Below are 21928 nucleotides of genomic sequence, written 5' to 3'. Positions count from 1 at the left end.
AAATTAGTACTGTAATAGAGGTTCAATTCAATTAATACTCAGAGAGAGAGGTGATTAATTTGGGTTGAAGTGAGAAGGGAAGGCTTCCTGGAAGAGGCTATCATGTAAGTTGAGGCTTGAAAGATACAATTGTGGGGCCGGGCATGGTGGCTCACTCCTGTAATCCCAGCACTTTAGGAGGCCGAGACAGGCAGATCACCTGAGGTCAAGAGTTCGAGACCAGCCTGGCCAACATGGTGAAACCCCATCTCTACTCAAAATACAAAATTAGCCTGGCATGGTGGTCCATGCCTGTAATCCCAGCTACTTGGGAGGCTGAGGCAGGAGAATCTCTTGAACCTGGGAGGCAGAAGTTGCAGTGAGCCGAGATCACACCATTGCACTCCAGCCTGGGCAACAAGAGTGAAACTCCGTCTGAAAAAAAACAAAACAAACAAACAGAAAGATACAATTGTGGATAGAAAAGAGAAGGTAGGTGGGAGACAGAAAGACGGGGGGAGGAAGGAGAGAAAGAGAAAGGGTGAGAGAGAGAAAAGGATAGAAAGAGAGAAGGAGGGAGGGAAGACAGGAAGAGAGAGAGGGAGGGAAGGAGAAAAAGAAGGATGGGGAGGGAGGGAGAGAGAGGGAGGAAAGTAGAGAGAGAGAGGGAGGACAGTAAAGAGAGAGAGAGGGAAGGAGAGACAGGAGTGGGGGAAGGATGGAGGGAGAGACAGAAGAGAGGAAGAAGGGGAGAAGAAGAGAGAGAGAGATAAAGACGGGGCAGGGAGGGAGAGAGAGAGAGAGAGAGGCCATTCCAGGCTAAGGGAATAGCATGAAGAAAGACATGGGAACTCCAGAGTGCTCGGCATTTTCAGCAAATGGTGAATGGGATGGTATGACTGCAGCATATGACACTTGGAGAAATATATGGGCAGTTGAAACTGGAAAGCAAGAAAAGATGAGCTGGAGAGGCTCATGAATGCCATGCTCAGGAATTAGGACTCTATCCCACATGCAGTAGGGAGCCATCAAAGGATTTTGAGGAAGAGAGAAATGTGTTCCAACATATGTTTCAGGAAAAGAGTTTTCTCTGGTTCCAGCTATCACAGAATGGAACATTCTTTCTTCCTGGATGGCAATGGGCCCCTGGAGAGGAATGGCTCTTATGTGGCTAAGGCATTGAGGACTGTGGGTGGCGGTGGTGGGGAAGCTGAAGGAAAGAGGAGAAGTGGACAGCATCAAAAGAGATGGCACCTGTGTGAATGCGAGAATGGGCACTCGCTGACATGCAGGTCCAAAGGTGGGAAGAGAGGAGGATGGAGCCAGGATGACAGTGTGTGCTTCCAAGTAAATTGAGGGAAAATGAGTCTCAATTCTCCAAATCCCATTGATGATGAGTGTATTAGTCCATTTTTATGTTGCTGATAAAGACATGCCAGAGCCTGGGCAATTTACAAAAAGAAAAGAGATTTAATGGACTTACAGTTCCACATGGCTGGGGAGGCCTCACAATAATGGTGGAAGGCAAGGAGGAGCAAGTCACATCTTACATGGATGGTGGCAGGCAAAAAGAGAGCTTGTGCAGGGAGACTCCCATTTTTAAAACCATCAGATCTCATGAGACTTATTCATTATCATGAGAACAGCACGGGAAAGACCTGCCCCTGTGATTCAATTACCTCCCACTGGGTCCTTCCCACAACCCTTGGGAATTCAAGATGAGATTTGGGTAGGGACACAGCCAAACCATATAAATGAGGGAGAGATTTCATACTCAGAGAGTATTTAAAGAACAAATTCAAATGGAATAACTTAGGGAGGCTATTCATCTTTCATGTATAAGGATACCTGCCTGCTGTTGATGACTGGATAGGGCGTTTTCAGGGCCTTGAGCCATTTTGACCCCTTGGCTATTGTATGAGTATCTTTCTTGGCTGTTGGGCATTGCCAGGACATTGCATGCATTTTAGTTCTCAGGTCCATTTTTTTTTTTTGTAAGATCCATCGTGGCTGATTAAAAATGTAAGGTTACCTGATTTGGGGTTTTCCCATCCAAGTATATCTAAAACCCTGATACACTGATGAAGCCCTGATATACTTGGACTCTGAGGGACTGCAAGGCCACTCCCTCACTCCCATAACCCCTCACCAGCAATTGGATTTGGCTACAATAAGTGACATTTTGTGTTTTTCTTCTATGTGCTCAAAGCCCAATGATGCATACCTCTGTAGCTGCATCATGCCTGAAATGTATATTGCAAACAGAGGTCTGTGAATCTAACCGATTAAATAACTTTTGAAAATGTTATGAGGACAGAGTGTATGCTTTTGTTTATTTATTTTTTTAACAGTTTCAGCGTAGCAGCCTTTGTATGAGTTACAAAAGCAAATGTAAGTTTCCTGAGAATGTATAAAAGTGTCTCTTTAAAAATGCAGCCTCATGCCTGGGAGTGGTGGCTCACGCCTGTAATCCCAGCACTTTGGGAGGCTGAGGCAGGCATATGGCTTGAGCTCAGGAGTTCAAGACCAGCCTGGACAACATGCTGAAATCACGTCTGTACTAAAAATACAAAAATTAGCCGGGTGTGGTGATGTGCATCTTAGTCCTATAGGCTGAGGAAGGAGGATGGCTTGAGCCTGGGTTGAGCTCACAGAGGTTGCAGTGAGCTACGATCGCACCACTGCATTCCAGCCTGGGCAACAGAGCCAGACCCTGTCTCAAAATAATAATAATAATAATAATAATGCAGCCTCAGATTAAAATCCTTGGTGAAAATTACCCTCTTCCCCATTCCCAATTGAAGAGCTATCTACATCTGCTATTCCAGGGTAGCACTCAAATATCCATTCATCTTCATTCTTTTGCACAACTTAACTTGACTTTCAAAGCACAGAAGGAGTACCATTTGGCATGGATGCTTTGGTATCAGGTGTATTCACACACAGACCCCTCTACAAGGTAAGATACCAGAGTAGTGGTGCACTCCCCTTAGGAACTAGGGAGCATCCCCAGATGCTGTTATCTCTTGGTTTCTAGTGTACGTTTTTTTTTTTCTTTAAATTATGGCAAAATATATAGAATGTAAACTTTGCCATTTTAACCAATTTTCATTTTTTATTGAGGTAAAATATACATATATACTTTGCTATCTTTATTAATTTTGAGTGTGCAGTTCAGTGGTAATAAATACATTTGTATTCTTTTTTTCTCCTTCATCCCTCCTGCTTCTCCCCTTCCCAGCCTCTGGTAACCACCAATCTACCTTCATGAGATCTATTTTTTAGCTCCCACATATGAGTGAGAACATGCAATATTTGTCTTTCTGTGCCTGGCTTATTTCACTTAACATAATGGCCTCCAATTCCATCCACGTTGTTGCAAATGATAGGATCTCGTTCTTTTTTATAGCTGAATAGTACTCCACTGTGTATACATACCACATTTTCTTCATCCATTCATCTATTGATGCACACTTAGGTTACTTCCAAAGCTGGGCTATTGTGAATAGTGCTACAACAAACCTGGAAGTACAGATATCTCTTCAATATACTGATTCCCTTTCTTTTGAGTATATAGCTAGCAGTAGGATTGCTGGATCATATGGTTGTTTTATTTTTTGTTTTTTGAGGAACCTTCAAACTGTTCTCCATAGTGGTTGTTTTCATCTCTACCAACAGTGTACAAGGGTTCCCCTTTCTTCACATTTGAACCATTTTAAAGTGTGCAATTCAGTGGTGTTAATTTCTTTCACAATGTTGTGCAACCATCACCACTATTTCCAAAATATTTCATCACCCCAAAAAGAAACTGTAACCTTTAAGCCGTAACTCACCTTTCCCCTACCCCCAGCCCCTGGCAATCACTAATCTACTTTCTCTCTCTATTTGTTTATGCTGGACATTTCTTATAAATGGAATTATATACTATGTGGTATTTTGTGACTGGCTTCTTTTACTTACTATAATGGTTTTTTTAAGTTTTTTTTTTAATCTTGGCTATTCCACATCCTTCTTAATGTGTATATTAAGTTGTTCTTCAGCTAGGTAGAAGAGGTGTATACATATCATTATGGAAAATAATTCTTTAGGCTGACCTGGAATGACACAAATGAAAGTGAGGAACATTTAAGTAATAATAACCTTAATGTCTCAGAACTTGTAAGGGCTGAAAATTGGACAAGCTGAAGAATTCCAGCATAAGTTTCTGTGTTATTCTAGAATACAGGCTAATTTCAATATGTGTTTGGTGCAACTAAAAACTAACAGCAAGAAGAGATAAGTTAGAGAAATGACTACCTTGTGGAGAATTTAGGGCCACCAACATATTAGAAGTAGTTAAAGTCCTGTCAGTGTTTGTCAACCTTTAGAAATTGACATCCCCACCGGGCGCGGTGGCTCACGCCTGTAATCCCAGCACTTTGGGAGGCCGAGGCGGGCGGATCACGAGGTCAGGAGATCGAGATCACCCTAGCTAACACAGTGAAACCCCGTCTCCACTAAAAATACAAAAAATTAGCCAGGCGAGGTGGCGGGCATCTGTAGTCCCAGCTACTCGGGAGGCTGAGGCAGGAGAATGGCGTGAACCCTGGGGGGTGGAGCCTGCAGTGAGCCGAGATCACGCCACTGCACTCCAGCCTGGGCGACAGCGAGACTCTGCCTCAAAAAAAAAAAAGAAATTGACATCCCCGTTTGTTTATTTATTTATGAGACAGAGTCTCGCTCAAGGTTCATTCATGTAGTACCATTTATCAGTACATCATTCCTTTTTTTTTTTTTTGGCTAATATTCCATTGAATGGATATACCACATTTTGTGTCTCCATTCGTCTGTGGATGGACACTTAGGGTCTTTCCACGTTTTGGCTATTATGAATACAATGCAATGAACATTGGCATACAAGTATCTGTTTGAGTATCTGGTTACAGGTTGTTTATGCATCAACGACAGCAAGAATATAGTATTTTTAAAGGCCATTTTGCTTTGGAATTCTAGAGGCACCTTCTAACAAAACTTGGTTGTACAGACTGGTGAGGTGTTATGGCACTAACAGCACTGCCATGCACCCCAGGCACAGTCAGCGTGGCAAATGCCTCATTTCACTCACTCTCAGACTTCTCAGAGAATCCACATTAACTCCCCCTCTCTCCTTAACTCACTACTCATTGTCTTTTTTTAAGAGATGGGTCTCACTGTGTTGCCCAGACTGGAGTACAGTGGCTATTCATAGGTGTAATCATAGTGCACTACAGTCTTGAACTCCTGGCCTCCCACCTCAGCAACCCAAGTAGCTGGGACTATAGGCAGGCACCATGGCTACATCTGGTTTCTTACCCAACAATCCTACTGAAACATCTTTCAAAAATCACCCTTAACCTTCTATTTAACATCTACAGTGGCTTCTTTTCAGTCTTTACTTTTCTTGACCCCTACACAACATTTGATCGCGTTAACCCACCCCTCTTTAAAGTGCTTCCCATCCCTTGCCTTCTCTAGATCAGTTATCTTGATCTTCTTCCCTGGCCCTTACTGTACAGTGTCTCTGTCCTCAGCTCCTCTTCTTCTACTGACTGTTAGGCCCATCATTTCCTATGGGAATGAGATAACCTTTCCTGTGGGAAGTAAAGGCTTTGATGAGCTTTGATCTCTGTGGAGCTGTTAGGCAGCCTCAGGCAAGAAGGACCTGTAGACATCAGAGGAGTGGTCATGACATTGCTGGGGAAGGTGGTGAGAATGCTGGGGCTGGTGCAGGAGAGCCACCACCCACATTACCCACACATACTGTCAGTGCTTCCCAGATGGGGTTGTTCTGTTCCTGGGAATATGATTTGACTCATGATGTGCCTAAATAACTATGGTAGGCCAGGCACAGTGGCTCACGCCTGTAATCCTAGCACTTTGGAGGCTGAGGAAGGAGGATAATTTGAGGCCAGGAGTTTAAGACCAGCCTGGGCAACAGAGCAAGACCCTGTCTCTACAAAAAATAAAAATAAAAAAATTAGCCAGACGTGGTGGCACACGCCTGTGGTCCCAGCCACTTGAGAGGCTGAGGTGGCAGGATTGCTTGAGCCCAGGTGTTCGAGGCTGCTGTGAGCCATGATCGTGCCACTGAACTTGGAAACAGAGTGAGACCCCATCTCTATAAATAGTAAGTATGTAAGTAAGTGGTGGCCCATATGACTTTTTTATTTCTTTCTTAATGGCTACACATAATAGTGAAGCATAGCTGGTGGTTGAAACCCCCTGGAAACATTTGTGTTAGAAAAAGGAAGCAGTCTGAGCTCTACTTAAGGACAACCACTGTGATGTTTCCCTCATAACAAGGAAGTTGCCATAGAAAAGATTACATTAAGTCACTCATCAGGAATTTGTGAGTCAGAAGGTCCAGTGTGGTAATTGACAAAGCCCAGGTGACCCAAGTTGCCTAACAGTGCTGGGATTGTTTTTTTGTTTGTTTGTGACAAGGTCTTACTCTATCACCCAGGCTGTAGTGCAGTGGCACAATCACAGCTCACTGCAGCCTCAACCTCCTGAACTCAAGCAATCATCCCACGTCAGCCTCCCAAGTAGCTGGAACTACAAGCACACGCCACCATGCCCAGCTAACTTTGGTGTTTTTTGTAGAATCAAGGTTTCACCATGTTGCCAAGGCTGGTTTCAAACTCCTGGGCTCAAGTGACCCATCCCCCTTGGCCTACCAGAATCCTGGGATTACAAGGTATAAGCCACCGTGCCCAACCTCTAACAGTGTTTTTAAGATTTTTCTACCTAAATCCCCCCACTACATCAGAGAAGGGTGAGTGAATCCCTACTCCTGAGGATTTGAGACATAACCTGCTAAACAGGAAATGTCTGATGAAGTCTTCAGTGAGCTTGCAACTAATACATTTCTGCTCCATCATTAGCCTTGCATATTTTAGTATAAAAAAGTGTGCTTTCCCCCTAATTCCCTAGGAAGAAGCATGCGATGGCCTCATGTACCTACAACCCACTGCAGTGTAATCTGAAGATACACATACTCCAGACTGAGAAACAGAGGCCTATAATACGAGAGGCCATGCCTCAGCTAATGGGAAAAATTCATTATATTCTTTCAACATCCTATTGTTGTAACTAAAGATGTTTGCAAGCTGGAATGAGCCATAAGAAATGAAGTGGACATCTCATTGCCCAAACCCTCTTCTAGGAGAGGCCATTGGATTATTCCCAGGTGTTACTGTCATTTAGTGGGCAAAATTAGCAACTCATTTGTTTGTCAAAAAGGCAGATTGTGGGCCGGGTGTGGTGGCTCACACCTGTAATCCAAGCACTTTGGGAGGCCAAGGCAGGCAGATTGCTTGAGCTCAGGAGTTCGAGACCAGCCTGGACAACATGGTGAAACCCTGTCTCTGCGAAATATACAAAAATAATCCAGGAGTGGTGGTATGTATTTGTAATCCCAGCTACTCAGGAGGCTGAGGGCACAAGAATCACTTGGACTCTGGAGGTGGAGGTTGCAGTGAGCCAAGATCATGTCACTGCACTCCAGCCTGGGTGACACAGCGAGACTGTCTCAGAAAAAAGGCAGATTGTTAAATGAGCCCATTCCCAAAAGAAGTCCCATTAGACCAGTTAAAAACCAGAGGTCTCAAGTATTCCTTGTCCTCCTCATCTGATCTATGAAGAAGAAAATCTAGACTCCCAGAGACCCAAGGGTCATTTGCAAAGTCATTTTCTTCTGCTTTAAAGTCTAGTCATTTCACATCTAAAAGTTGACAAAAGAGGAGGTATTGAGGTGGCAGGAAAGAGGGTTGTGCTGAAGGGAGAACAAGGAAACCAGGGTCTGTTTTGGATTCAAGAGCAAATGGCAGAGCCCAATGGCTCCCGTGGGAACAGGCAGCAGAGTGAGCAGTATTGCAATAAATGTGATTTCTCCAGAGATTTCCCCCAGCTTCAGCCTCTGGGGTTTGCCAAGCAATGTCCTGAGGTTTCACGTATGCATGTCTTGGAGGCCAACTGTACACAGCAAATGCAAAACACAGAGATAGCAGTATTGCTCTGTTGCTATATTAGGGCCAGATTGAAGCCATCTGCTGATGCAAGCTTGGCAAGTAAGAAACCCCCATGCTTGGCTCAGCAGTAGCATTTTCTCTCCTGGCATTTTGATAGCAACACTTCTTTCAGGCTGCCCTGTGAAGTCTTCCTGTGGTATGGGTGAAGCCCTCATAGCAATGCATCATCCTCCTTGAAGCCCACACCCTCAGAGGGTGAGCATTTGCTTCCTATTATGTGCTCAAGACTCCAGTAGCTTTGTAAGGGCCCAAAGGCTTGTCTTCCTGGCTCCCAGATACCCGTGTGCATGCCTGTCCATGCCTGCTTGATGCACCCCAGGTCCAGCACCTTCTCCCCCAAAGCTCTGTGTGTACTGCCTTCAATGGAAGTTGTTATGCCAGAGTTTAAAAGCAAAACAGAAACAATCCAGCATGGATGTGTTTATTGCCAGGATCTCTCATCCAAGATTAAAAAACAGCTCAAGAAAAAAAGAGAATTCAGAATTTGGTAGCTGATGAATATCACCAGAGAAACATACCAAGGGAAGCAACTGATTGACCTGACTTGCTTATGGAGGCCCTGTCAGGGACAGCCACCTTGGCTGCTGTAGGTGGAAGAATGATTATAGCCTGCAGCAGGCTATGTCCCTCACTGGGCTGCAAGAGCCTTGGAATCAGAGAGAAATAAAACTATAAGGAAACTTAGAGGTCATCCAGTTCAACACTTTAATTTACCAGATGGGGCAACTGAGGCCCAGAAAAGAAGGAAATGACTTGTCTAAGGTGAGATAATAAGTCAGTAGCTAAACTAGGCTTGGAATCCAGGGCTCCAGACTGCCAGGATGCACAGGATCACTTGAGGCCAGGAATTTAAGACCAGCCTTCTAGGGACTCTGCTAGGAGACACTGAATAACCAAAGATGGAGGGCTCTCTATTTATTGCTTTTCTCAATACGGAAAAACTTTTCAACACACAAAAAAATGCAGACCTTAATGACTGACAATTATTTTAAAAAAGAATTATCTAATCTGCAGCACAAAGGACATGAAGGTGAAATGAGAGTCGGGGCTGAGTGTGTAATTAGTACAGATGTTGAGTCTACCCTTTGGGCATAGTTAAACTGATTACAAATAGAAACAGATTTTTGGATTTAGCATGAAAATCTCCTTGCTGGCCCGAAAGGTTCTCACTGATGATCAAGATAGAAACAATTTATGTGCATTTTATAATATGTACCTAATACAGCAAAAATACGTTCTGGAAAATCACTGATAAACATAAAGATATGAATGATTGAAAAGAGAATGGTTTGTGGTGATTCTCATAATACATCTGGTTTGTAGCAAACTGAGAAGTTTCTGGTTTGGTGTAGATTTAGCCACTTTGTAGGTTTTTTTGTTTTGTTTTGTTTTGTTTTTTTAACTTTGCTACTGGCTGATCCCCAGATACTATTCCCACAGGCTTCTTGTTTATTTCAACACAAGATGTCTGACAAGTCTCTCCCTCTTAGAGCTGTCTTCCGCAGTGTTAACAATCATCTTTCTAAAAAACACAAATCAGACTGTGTTGTTTGCTTACTTCAAAACCTTCAGTGGCTCCCTGTTGCTCACAGAAGTTTTACTTTCCTAATCCACCATAATTTGGCTCTTACTTGTCCCTCCGCCTTACCTTTCATCACCCACCACCTCTTCCCCCACAGTACACACACACACACACACACACACATACACACCACAACAGTGTACATTCTGTGGCTCCTCCTACCATGGAGGCTACTTGCTGCTTCTGAATATGCCTCATAGACATTCTCTGAGCTTGGTGATTTTGGTCAGGCTGCACCCTCTGCCTGGAATAACCATTCATTCAGCCCCTGCCATAATTCTGTCCATCCTTCATGCTGTAGATTATGTCCCAATTATTCTTAATTTTATGTATTATTTTTATTTCAATAGTTTTTGGGTACAGGTGTTGTTTGGTTACATGGATGAGTTCTTTAGTGGTGAATTTTCAGATTTTAGTGCACCCATCGGCCAAGCAGTGTACACTGTACCCAATATGTAGTCTTTTATCCCTCACCCCACCCCCACACTGTCCCCCGAGTCCCCAGTGTCTATTATGTCATTCTTGTGCCTTTGTGTCCTCATAGCTTAGCTCCCACTTATAAGTGAAAACATATGATATTTGGTTTTCCATTCCTGAGTTACTTCCCTCAGAATAATGGCCTCCGGCTCCATCCAAGTTGCTGCAAAAGACATTATTTCATTCATTTTTATGACTGAGTAGTGTTACATGGTATATGTATACCACATTTTCTTTATCCACTTGTTGGTTGATGGATACTTAGGCTGGATCTATATTTTTGCAATTGCAAATTGAGCTGCTATAACCATGCGTGTTCATGTGTCCTTTTCATAGAATGACTTCTTTTCCTTTGGGTAGATACCCAGTAGTAGGATATCCCAATTGTTTTAAGAAGTCTTCCCAGATCTTTCTATTTGGAATTTTTATCTCTTTCTCTTCTATCCCCGAGGTGTTTTGCTTGTGCCTTTAACTGAGCCCTTTCTACTTTCTGCCACGTAGCAAGTTGGATTGTCTCTTGATCAATTTCCCTTGCCAGTGAGGGGACTCATGAAGGCAGACAGTAAGTCTTTCTCTAACCCTCAACTGTGATGCTTGAGACATCATAGGCTAGTTTTGTGTGTTGAATTAAATTGGATTACATTTCCCCTGTCCAGAAATATCTGTATTTATCTTTCACCAAAAATCCTATTTCCTCTGTCTCCATAATGCTTCATTATTGTGCTAAGCTATTCCCTTTATCTCTAATCTTCATGATGGTGGCCCAAGCGTACAGTGGCTTTGCTGGGATTCCCATTAATTATAAGCCACAGGTGCCTGGCTATGGAATTGGGTGATAAACTTTTGCTACTGCTGAATGAAGAGCCTCAGGAAACCTGCAGCCATAGCTTATGGAACACAGGGAGATAGGATTCTGAATATTCCTGGGGGCCTTTTGGAGGTAGAAGACTTGGCCACCTTTGTGGTTGGGGTATCTAATGGCTTTGGCCATCATTGTTGATTTCTTCAGGGAAATAGAACTGATATGATAATTCCCATTCCCAACCCAGAGCTCTTTTCAGGATTTCAAAAAGTTTAACAAGGCTACTTAATCAAGTATGTGGTCAATTTTATGTGCAAACAGTGACTTTGCTCTCATGCTTTTTGGAAGTTCTCTTTGGCACTGTGTATTTCACTAATGGAGTTTGTTTTCAAGAAGAATCCATTACTACTTAATTACTGTAATTTATTTGGTATATAGAATTTTTCAAGAGGCAGTATAGCTTCATTTGAGGTTTAGAGTCAGACCTGGACTCAAATAGCTCTTCTACCCCATAGCAGCTGTGTAAATATGGGCAAAATAATTAACCTGAGCTTGAGCTTCCTCTCCAGTAAAATGGGAATTATAATACCTACCTTATAACATCGTGGAGATGGTTAAATTAAACGAAATAATGTACAGAAATAGTTTAACACAGTGCCTGGCCTACAGTGAGGACTCAGTAGTTGGGGGTCATTACTATAATTTCAAAATACAGGGCCCAAGAGATAGAAATAACAAAAGAAGGCCAGGCGTGGTGGCTCACGCTTGTAATTCCAGCATTTTGGGAGGCCGAGGTGGTCAGATCGCTTGAGCTCAGGAGTTTGAGACCAACCTGGGCAACATGGCAAAACCCCGTCTATAAAAAAAAAAATAAAAATACAAATAATAGCCAGGCAGGGTGGCACATGCCTGGCTATTATTTGTATTTTTTTTTTTTTCTAGAGACGGGGTTTTGCCATGGCCCCAGCTACTTGGGAGGCCAATGTGGGAGGATTGCTTGAGCCCTGGAAATTGAGGCTGCATTGAGCCGTGATCGCACCACTATACTGCAGCCTGGGCGACACAGAAAGACCCTGTCTCAAAAAAAAAAAACAAAACAAAACGAAAAACAAACAAAATCAGGAGAGGTCTTTACTGGCAAAAAAAAAAAAAAAAAAAAAAAAGAAACAACTGGATTTAAAAAAACTTCTGGGTTTGCCATAACTACTACGGTAAACAAAACTGTTGAAAGTTAGCAGATGATTTGAAGAAAGAAACAGTGTAGGGGCTGAGCAGTGACATTAACAGATATTGTTTCATCTTGATGTTGGGCAAGGGGCACTATCCAGAAAAGGAAACTGAAAGCAATGCTGAGAGTGCTCTCATTCAGGTCAACCCTAAAAATACTCCTCTTCATTTAAGTTGAGAAGTTGCTGTGAGAACCAAGGCTGGGCTTTCAACAGATCTAGCCATATGTGCTCTCCACTTTGGTGAAACCTGATCGTGACCTAAGCCTGTGCTATCCTTGCCGACTGACAGCTGACCTCGGCCTTCTCTGTGCACCCTGCATAGTTCACCTTTCAAAGAAAGAGGTCTGATTTCCAAGTAGAGCATTGCTCTTTGTTCTTTTTCTCTTTTTATTTTGTTTGTAGGTATTTATTTTGGAAGGGAGGGAATCTAGATTATACTCTGCTCAATTGCTTCTCCCTGGGTAAGAGAGTTTCCTGGAAAATTTGATTTGAATTATTATGAGTACTCAGGAAGAAAAACTCTCTGCTTTTAAATGAGTAAAATGTAACCAGATTCATATATCTTAAACATTAGGACAGTATTTCTTTCTACAGCCATGAAAATAGTTATAGTTAATAACAAAATGGAGAAAATATTTGTATAAATACAGGCAAAAGTTCAACAAAATATATATTATTAAAATGAATGGGAAAAATATCAATACCCACTAGATAAAAAGGCAAAAGGTACAAACTACTACACATTGAGAAATATAATTAGTAAACTAAAACATAGGAAAATTTTGTCTGCACTAGTAATCAAATCCCTGCAAATTAAAGAAACGTTGAGATGTCACCTTATATTAGCAAAAAATATCTTTTTTCAATGGAGGTGCCATAAAATTGTTTCTCTCATCATTGCTGGTGGCAATATAGATTACAATAGACCTTTTGGAAATTGGCATCTTAGTCTGTGAAATTAGACTCCCTGGCTTTGATCACTTTGACCTTGCTGCCTGCCCTAACCAGTGCCAGCCTTAGCAGAGCCTTGGTCCTGCGCCCTGCTCTGTACTGGACCAGCTGAGTCCCCACACTTTCTTCCTGTGACTTATTGAGTGTTTCATCCCCTGTAAGAGAAGCTCTTCCTTCCTCTTCCTTCCTTCCCTCTGTAGAATCCCAGTCATTTCCTCTGTGCCTGTTGCTGGGCATCTCAGTGTCCCAAAGGATCTTTCTAGCTCCCTTGGCTACCAGACAGGTGGCTGGTGAAGTTGCTCACATCATATCACCTTCACAAGATATCGAAATAGCAACATTGGCAACGGAGTCTAGAAGAGCCAAGAAAATAGATTTGATCTCTAAATCTGGAAAAGCAAATCTGAAAGATATTGAGCCCTTGGCCAGGGTCAGCCATCTTGAATTTCCTGATAAACCACTGTCTTCCTTAGATTTGCCTTCTGGGGCCACCTTTGCTTTAGGACAAGCTAAATGACACCCTGATTTCTTTTCAGAATCATGAACATATATCATAAATGCTAGGCAGTCAAAGAATGAAAGGCTCTTGCCCATTAGCCTCTCCTTACTCCCATTCAGTTGGTATCAGTTTAAATCTATGGTTCGATCAATTTTGCTTTTTCGCGAGGATTGCTTCTAGGGGGAAATGAAAAGACCTTATAGATAAAAGGAGAATTATCTGGGAAAATAAAACAACTTTCAACAGCAAACTACCTATCCTCAACCCTAATTAAAGGAAAGCTCCCAGGACAAGGAGATGCATATAAGGTGCAGGGCCTAAGAAAGGTACACTGGGAACCCACAGCACCCCCTCCCCACCAGGACACATACACACAAGAACACAACCACGTGGTATAGTCACCCATATGGCATCTTACGTTTTGATACCCATAAGATCTGGTGAAAATGCCCTTCAAGCAAAACCTTGCCTGGGAGGAGATGTTGCAAAGGGCTGTCGTGCACCCTACAATGTGGATGCAGCCAAAGGGGAGTGGGGTGCAGCCTGTTCGCTCCCCACTCCTGCTTGCTGTGATCGCTGGAAGGAGCACTTCTGGCTGGCTTCTTCCACTGCCTCCCCTCTCCCCGCCCCCACCCCCACATATCCTTCTTTTTCCCATCTCACAGTGGCCTTTTTCTCCCTCCTAAAAAAGAGAATCAAAGCTGAGGCTTTCCAGTGGTCCAGACACATGCTCGAGCTGTGGATAGTGTTATACTGAGGCTATGGGTAGACTTGCATTTCAAATCCTTCTCTTTTGATTGACAGAACTGGCCTATGATCTGGATGTGGATGATGCGCCTGGAAACAATCAGCAGGCGACTCCGAAGGACAACGAGATAAGCACCTTTCACAACCTTGGGAACGTTCATTCCCCGCTGAAGCTTCTCACCAGCATGGCCATCTCGGTGGTGTGCTTCTTCTTCCTGGTGCACTGACTGCCTGGTGCCCAGCACATGTGCTGCCCTACAGCACCCTGTGGTCTTCCGCGATAAAGGGAACCACTTTCTTATTTTTTTCTATTTTTTGTATCCTGTATACCTCCTCCAGCCATGAAGTAGAGGACTAACCATGTGTTATGTTTTCGAAAATCAAATGGTTGGTATCTTTTGGAGGAAGATACATTTTAGTGGTAGTATATAGATTGTCCTTTTGCAAAGAAAAAAAACCATCAAGTTGTGCCAAATTATTTTCCTATGTTTGGCTGCTAGAACATGGTTACCACGTCTTTCTCTCTCTCTCTCACTCCCTTTCTATCTTTCTCTCTCTCTCTTTGCATGGATTTCTTTGAAAAAAAAATAAATTGCTCCAATAAAAATGGTGACTGTGCAATGCTTTTTTTCCTTCTCACTAAACTGTCTATCCAGTATATTCTTATCAGGCCCCAACAGGGTCCTTGAAACCCACCTCCCTGCCTTCCTTCTGGGTGGAAATCAATCCTGACTCCAAGAACCAATCCACAATCTTCATTTCGAAACCTTGGGTTAGAGTATCTTGTCTACGAAACCGAAGGTATCTCAAAAGAGTTACCTGGTCTGGTCTTGCTTTACAACTTTTACTTTGCCAAAAATGCTTTGCCCAAATAGGAATCCTCTATGTAAATCAGGTACAGTTACACCATTCATCTTCTCCCTTCTCCCAAATCAGGACAGGTGAGCCCAAACAGTGCAAAGAAATCACTCCCCAGCTTCTTTGCTGCTGTCTCAGGCTTGCTGTGTTGCCTCTCTCCACAGGGGCTGCCACATGGCATGGGCAGCCATTGCTTTGGGTCAGGTTGCAGAAGGTGTCATCAGCAAACCCATGATTTATAGGGAGCAATTCTCACTCTTGGCCTCAGGTGAGCTTCTTCAACATTCATTTATTCAACGAGTAGGTTTTGCATACCTGTTGGGTTTCAGGTACTGTACCAGATGCTGGAGAGAGTGGAAAACAAAAGAGAACTGAGCCCTGCTCTCATGGAACTGAAGGTCTGACACCAGTAGTAATTATTACAACACTGGCTTTTCATCAACCATAGGCCCAGTATCATTACTCAAAATCTGTTTTTTGCAGGGTGTGGTGGCTTACGCCTGTAATCCCAACACTTTGGGAGGCTGAGGCGGGTGGATCATTTGAGTCAGGAGTTTGAGACCAGCCTGGCCAACACGGCAAAACCCCGTCTGTACTAAAAATACAAAAAAAATTCGCCAGGTGTGGTGGCAGGTGCCTGTAATCCCAGCTACTCAGGAGGCTGAGGCAGGAGAATCGCTTGAACCTGGGAGGCAGAGGTTGCAGTGAGCTGAGATCATGCCATTGCACTCCAGCCTGGATGACAGAGTGAGACTCTGTCTCAAAAAAAAAAAAAAAAAAAAATCTGTTTTGTACACATACGACGTTGCAATAATAATGGCACTTATGTTAGGTAATACTCGGACATTCTGCTGCCAAGGGATCCCAGGAATAACCACCCTGCCATTTTTGTAATGTGTATAATGCTTAGCACATTGCCCTGTTGCCAGGTCAGGTCAATAGAGACATTGTTGATTCTTTCTAAAGGGGGAGGACTCAACTCCCACCTGATAAATATAAGACAGAGAGGGTGAGATGCACTGAAGGGGTGTGAGCAAACGTTAAGGAATGGACGGGGACGTCCCCTTTGATTCTACGAGGTGGTCCTAGTCAGGATCTCCGATTTTGGTCCCATGGCAGGGGGTCACCATGCGGGAAGGAGAATGTGTAATTTCTCACAACTTATTGTACCCCTTCTCCTGCTGTCACCAACATACTTCTGTCTCCTGCAGAGCACAATTTTCCAATATCCATCTTCATCCTTTGCAGAAATGCTCACAAACACAAATTGGAAATATTTGGTTTAGCGTTTCCTTTGGTTAGTTTTATCGAAGTTAAGACTACAATCAGTTGTATGTGTTAATGTGATCTCAATGATTTGTAATAGTGCGTAAGACCTGAAAGAGAAAGAAGCCAGTTGTCTTTGTTTTTAAACCATCATTCTTTGTGCATTTGAATGGGGTTTGTAAGAAACTTTGGGCTTTGGTTATGAAACCTACACATGGCAAAGGTTTGCTGCTCGGACTCAGAGTCTAATATAGCAACACCAACCCAGAAGAAGGATTTAAAGCTCAGTTATCATCTAATAACTGTCCCTGTCATTCCATGGAAATGTTGTTATTTGATGTGGCAAAAAGTAATTTGTGGCTCAGAGACCAAGCTTTGCTCCTGCAAGCAGGAGAGGACTGTCTTAAAGTCCATTTCTCCTCTCTGGGAGGCAAAGGAGATTGTCAGTTTTCGCACACCCTTCTCATCCACTTCCTCTCTCTAGACCTCAGTTTCCCTATTGTCAAATGGAGAATGAGGACAAGATTTCTAACCTCTTTGTTACTCAGATTTTGTGGCACCATTCAACCCAAAAGGCAGTCAATGCCGGTCCCTCTGCCCAGCTGGTGGCATGAATGTGCTGTCCCTCCAATGCCTCTCAGAACTTTTCCAGCCTAAGGTCATATTTGACTTGTTTCAGTTTCCAGAACATGACCCCAGGCACCCTGTGTTTCTGCTGTCCTGGTACTGTCTGCAGCTATGGGCCATCCAGCCTGAGCGAGGAGGACCAGAAGATAACTCCCCTGTCATGTCCAAGACCTGCTGGCTTCAGCTACGTAGATGGGATTAAACTGGATAACCACACACATGTTTAAAACATGGAAAATCCACCATATCCTATTGGCATCAACTATGTATCATCAATGGCCTGTCTCTTTGAGCTTTTTGCCTCTGTCTTTTCCTATCTCGCTATGTATTTTTTTAATTATTGCTCTAGTTCAGAATCAAGTTTCATGGCTGGTTAGTGGCTTTTCCTCTTTGACGTGTTGATTCTACCATTTTATTTTTTTTTAAACAGAGTCTCCCTCTGTCACCCAGGCTGGAGTATGATGGCACAATCTTGGCTCACTGCAGCCTCCACCTCCCAGGTTCCAGCAATTCTCCTGCCTCAGCCTCCCGAGTAGCTGGGACTATAGGCACACATCACTAGGCTTGGCTGATTTTTCTATCTTTTTGTAAAGATGGGATTTCACCATGTTGCCCAGGCTGGTCTCAAACTCCTGACCTCAAGTGATCCACCTGCATTGGCCTCCCAAGGTGCTGGGATGATCATACACATGTATAAAACGTGGAAAATCCACCATATCCTATTGGCTTTAAGCTGGGATTACAGGTGTGAGCCACCGAACCTGGCCTGATTCTACCCTTTGATTTAAACTTTCTACACTTGAATTATGTTAAGATGACTGTTTTTTCTTAGAAGAGACCTGGGAGCTGGGAAGTTGCCCCATTGTGTTGGAAGGCCTCTTCCTCATTGGATGCGTGAGTGAACTTCCATCAACTCAACTCTGGTACTTGAATAAGGTTAATTCCAAAAATAACAGATACTGAGTCCCTAGACTGGAAGGGACCTGATAGTTCATCCCACAATGTTTGCTTGATTACCTCCTAAGGCAGGGCTCTCACTAGGTCACAAAGTAGCCTGTTTGGTTGTTGGATACCTCGAATTTTTAGCAAATCCATTTCTTACAGGAAAAGAGTTATCACAAATGAAATACAGGTAATAAAAAATCTAACAACACATAATTATGTAAAGTTTAGAAAATGATGTTTGCCCCATAATTCCATACCACATAGAAATCCACTATTAAATATTTATATTTTTCCATACAAAAAAAATTAGCCAGGCGTGGTGGCGGGCGCCTGTAGTCCCAGCTACTTGGGAGGCTGAGGCAGGAGAATGGTGTGAACCCGGGAGGCAGAGCTTGCGGTGAGCCGAGATTGTGCCACTGCACTCCAGCCTGGGCAACAGAGCAAGACTCTGTCTCAAAAAAAAAAAAATTTATATTTTTCCAGTCTTTCACCCCCTCTCTGTATGTGTATATTCACACACATGAGATTGTATTGAACATACAATTCTTTTTTTTTTGCAGTTGCATACTGTTGCAGTATTTACAACCAATGCTTTATTGAGAAATATATATTTTTTTATTTTTTATTATACTTTAAGTCCTGGGATACATGTGCAGAACATGTATGAGCATACAATTCTATAATATGAATCAGTCTTTATTAGGGTGAGCCTAAATCTGCCTTCCTATTATTTCCTCCTATGGTTCCAGCTCTTCCATAAAGAAAATCCTGAGATTCAGATGGCCGTGCTCACTTGGGCAGCACATACACTAAAATCGGAATGATACAGAGATTAGCATGGGCCCTGTGCATGAATGACATGCAAATTTGTGAAGCATTCCATATTTTTAGCAACATTGATGGAACTAGAGGCCATTGTTTTAAGTAAAACAACTCGGAGATAGAAAGTTAAATACTGCATGTCCTCACTTATAAGTGGGAGCTAAATAACGTGTACACATGAACATTGAGAGTGGAATAATAAACACTGGAGACTGGGAAAGGTGAGAGGATGGGAGGGAGTAAGGGGTAAGAAATTACTTAATGGGTACAATGTACACTATTTGGGTGATGGTTACACTAAAAGCCCAGACTTCACCACTATGCAATACATCCATGAATCAAAACTGCACTTGTGTCCCTTAAATTTATACAAACAAAAAAAAGAGACTAAGATGGCACTAGTTTTCACATAGCTCCCTTTTTGCAATAATTTTCAGTCGCTGACACTTGCCTCCTCTGGGTTGTCTGCTTTTCCAAACACATTGGACAGCATTGACAAGCTCCTTCGTGAGCCAGGCTCCAGTGGGCCAGTGGTCCTCTTGTCCTGTCAGGCCCATAGCTGAGCCCATGGCAGGGAGAGCCTGAACAGAGTGGCCGATGGGTGTCTCTGTTCCCGCAGAAGTCCAGGACCTCTGCCAGAGCAGTCCTAGGATTCAGACACTTGCTGAGCAGCCACATCACACTCTTTAGTGCATGATAATTCCGTGTTCTGGCTAACTGCAACTATGATAGGTTTTTTCAAGAATGGCTGCCCAGCCAGGTCTCTTCCATCCCATACTTGCACAATCGGTTTTTTAAATACATTCCAAAGGCTTTTGGTTTCCCTTGTCTATGGATTGAGTCAGATGCCATACACTATGTGTGTGTGTGTGTGTGCACGTGTGTGTGTGTTTGTGTGTGTGTACTGGGGTGGAGAAATATTTTTTTCTTGCCAAGGCCACAGCATTTTTGGAAGTCCTTTTTGGAATTGCTGTTGAGCTAGTTTATGTGCCATACAAGAAAATCAGCCTCATTTCTTTATAGTCACACCTTGTTTGGAACCAAAAATAATATTATTCAGTTTGATCACCCACCTCATTCACTACACTTGCTGCCAAGTAGCTTTTAGCTGTTTCCAAAAATCAAATCTGCCTTCAAGAAACAAAGCCCCTTCCCTCCCTCACCCCAGGAAGATTCCAAAGAATGTGCTATGGGCGATGGAAGTTTCTCTTTTTTTCCAAAGAAAAGTTCCAGAAAATTTGAGGACAGTGTCCCTGGTGCAATGATTCCCTTCTAAGGGGGCCTCTTGGAAAGTCACAGTACTAGTTTGGATGTAGAAGGTCTTCTAGGTTTGCCAAGGAACCAACCAAATAAGGTCATAGCTTTTTATTCACTTTTATATATTTAGAAATTAATGTATTGAGTTTGAAAGATTCACATTAAAAAACTGAAAAATAAAGCATAGGGCTGGGCACGGTGGCTCACGCCTGTAATCCCAGCACTTTGGGAAGATAAGGCAAGCAGATCACTTGAGGTCAGGAGTTTGAGACCAGCCTGGCCAACATGGCAAAACCCATCTCTACCAAAAATACAAACATTAGCCGGGCGTGGTAGCACGCGACTATAATCTCAGCATTTTGGGAGGCCGAGGCAGGCAGATCACTTGAGGCCAGGAGTTCTAGACCAGCCTGGGCAACATGGTGAAAACCTCATCTCTACTAAGTAAACTACAAAAATTAGCTGGGCATAGAGGGGCACACCTGTAATCCCAGCTATTCAGGAGGCTGAGGCAGGAGAATCGCTTGAACCCAGAAAGTGGAGGTTGCAGTGAGCCAAGATCACGCCACTGGACTCCAGCCTAGGCAACAGAGCAAGACTCCATCTCAAAAAACAAACAAATAAACAAACAAAGACTAAGGGAGAAGAGTGCTTTAGGCAGAACAATATGACACAGGTCCATAGTGGGCCATGCACAAGGCAGGTTACTGTTGGAATACTTGCCATGGTGAAGCACTGCAGAATACCAGGTACCTCCCTGGGAGAGGGGAGAGGTACAACGTGAGGATGCACACCATGGAGTATCATGCAGCAGTGAAAAGCAACAGACCATATGTACCCCCAGCAGCATGGATGGATCTTAAAACCCTAGTATGGGTAAAAAAGAAAAAAAGGCAAGAAACTCCATGGGCTATATAGCATCTCACCATTTGAATTAATTAAAATATATGCACAGGCTGGCCGCTGTGGCTCACACCTGTAATCCCAGCACTTTGGGAGGCTGAAGCAGGTGGATCACCTGAGGTCAGGAGTTCGAGACCAGCCTGGCCAACATAGTGAAACCTCGTCTCTACTAAAAATACAAAAATTGGCCAGGCATGGTGTAGTCCCAGCTACTTGGAGTCCCAGCTACTTGGGAGGCTGAGGCAGGAGAGTCACTTGAACCCAGAAGGAGGAGGTTGCAGTGAGCTGAGCTGAGATCACACCACTGCACTCCAGCCTAGGCAACAGATTGAGACTGTCTCAAAAAAAAAGAGTATATATATATATGTGTGTGTGTGTATGTGTGTGTGTGTGTGTGTATGTGTATATATATGTGTATATATATATGTGTGTATATATATATATATATATATATATATATACATATATACAGGAGACAATACATATTTTACAAAAATACAGACATACTAAAAGGTATATATTTACAGCATTAGAATGGGTACCTTTGCAGGGAGGGAAATGGCAGTGAGCTTTGGGAATAAAATAGAATAAATGAATGAATGAAACAACCCAAGAGAAGGGCCTTATCTGGACCAACTATGGTGCCTACCATGAACTGAGCAGTAGCTTTCGCTCAATCCTTTACACCAGGGGTCACAAACAAAACCAAAAGCAAAGAAGAAAGGGAAAGGGGAAAGTCAGGGGTGGGAAGGGAGGAGAAGGCATAGGATTCCAGGAGAAACATCTTGTCTGCAGAGCCTGGTACATAGTAGGTGTTCAATAGATATTTGAGGGGATGAACATTGAGGGAATGAACAAGCATTCAAAATGTTCTGCCTCAGGCCATTTGAAACTACTGGCTTAACAAATGTACCTTCAGTTATGTGACATACTTGC

The 21928-nt window shown here is 43.1% G+C and overlaps 1 protein-coding gene and 1 non-coding gene across 2 annotated transcripts in view; both read left to right on the top strand.

Annotated features, from left to right (window-relative positions):
• The window catches only part of GPC3 (glypican 3), a 468130-nt gene extending 453223 nt beyond the window's left edge, over positions 1–14907 (top strand). Inside the window, 1 exon segment of the mRNA XM_055268231.2 lies at positions 14372–14907. Within this exon segment, the coding sequence (XP_055124206.1) occupies positions 14372–14541 (170 nt within the window). The 3' untranslated portion in view covers positions 14542–14907.
• Positions 14908–18795: 3888 nt separating this feature from the next.
• LOC129476531 (U6 spliceosomal RNA) lies at positions 18796–18899 on the top strand. The gene has a single exon (XR_008654969.1). It is a non-coding gene; the product is annotated as a U6 spliceosomal RNA (small nuclear RNA).
• The last annotated feature ends 3029 nt before the right edge of the window (positions 18900–21928 follow it).

This window comes from Symphalangus syndactylus, chromosome X, assembly GCF_028878055.3.
Source record: "Symphalangus syndactylus isolate Jambi chromosome X, NHGRI_mSymSyn1-v2.1_pri, whole genome shotgun sequence".
Taxonomy (NCBI): domain Eukaryota; kingdom Metazoa; phylum Chordata; class Mammalia; order Primates; family Hylobatidae; genus Symphalangus; species Symphalangus syndactylus.
This window is presented reverse-complemented; position numbering and strand designations above follow the sequence as displayed.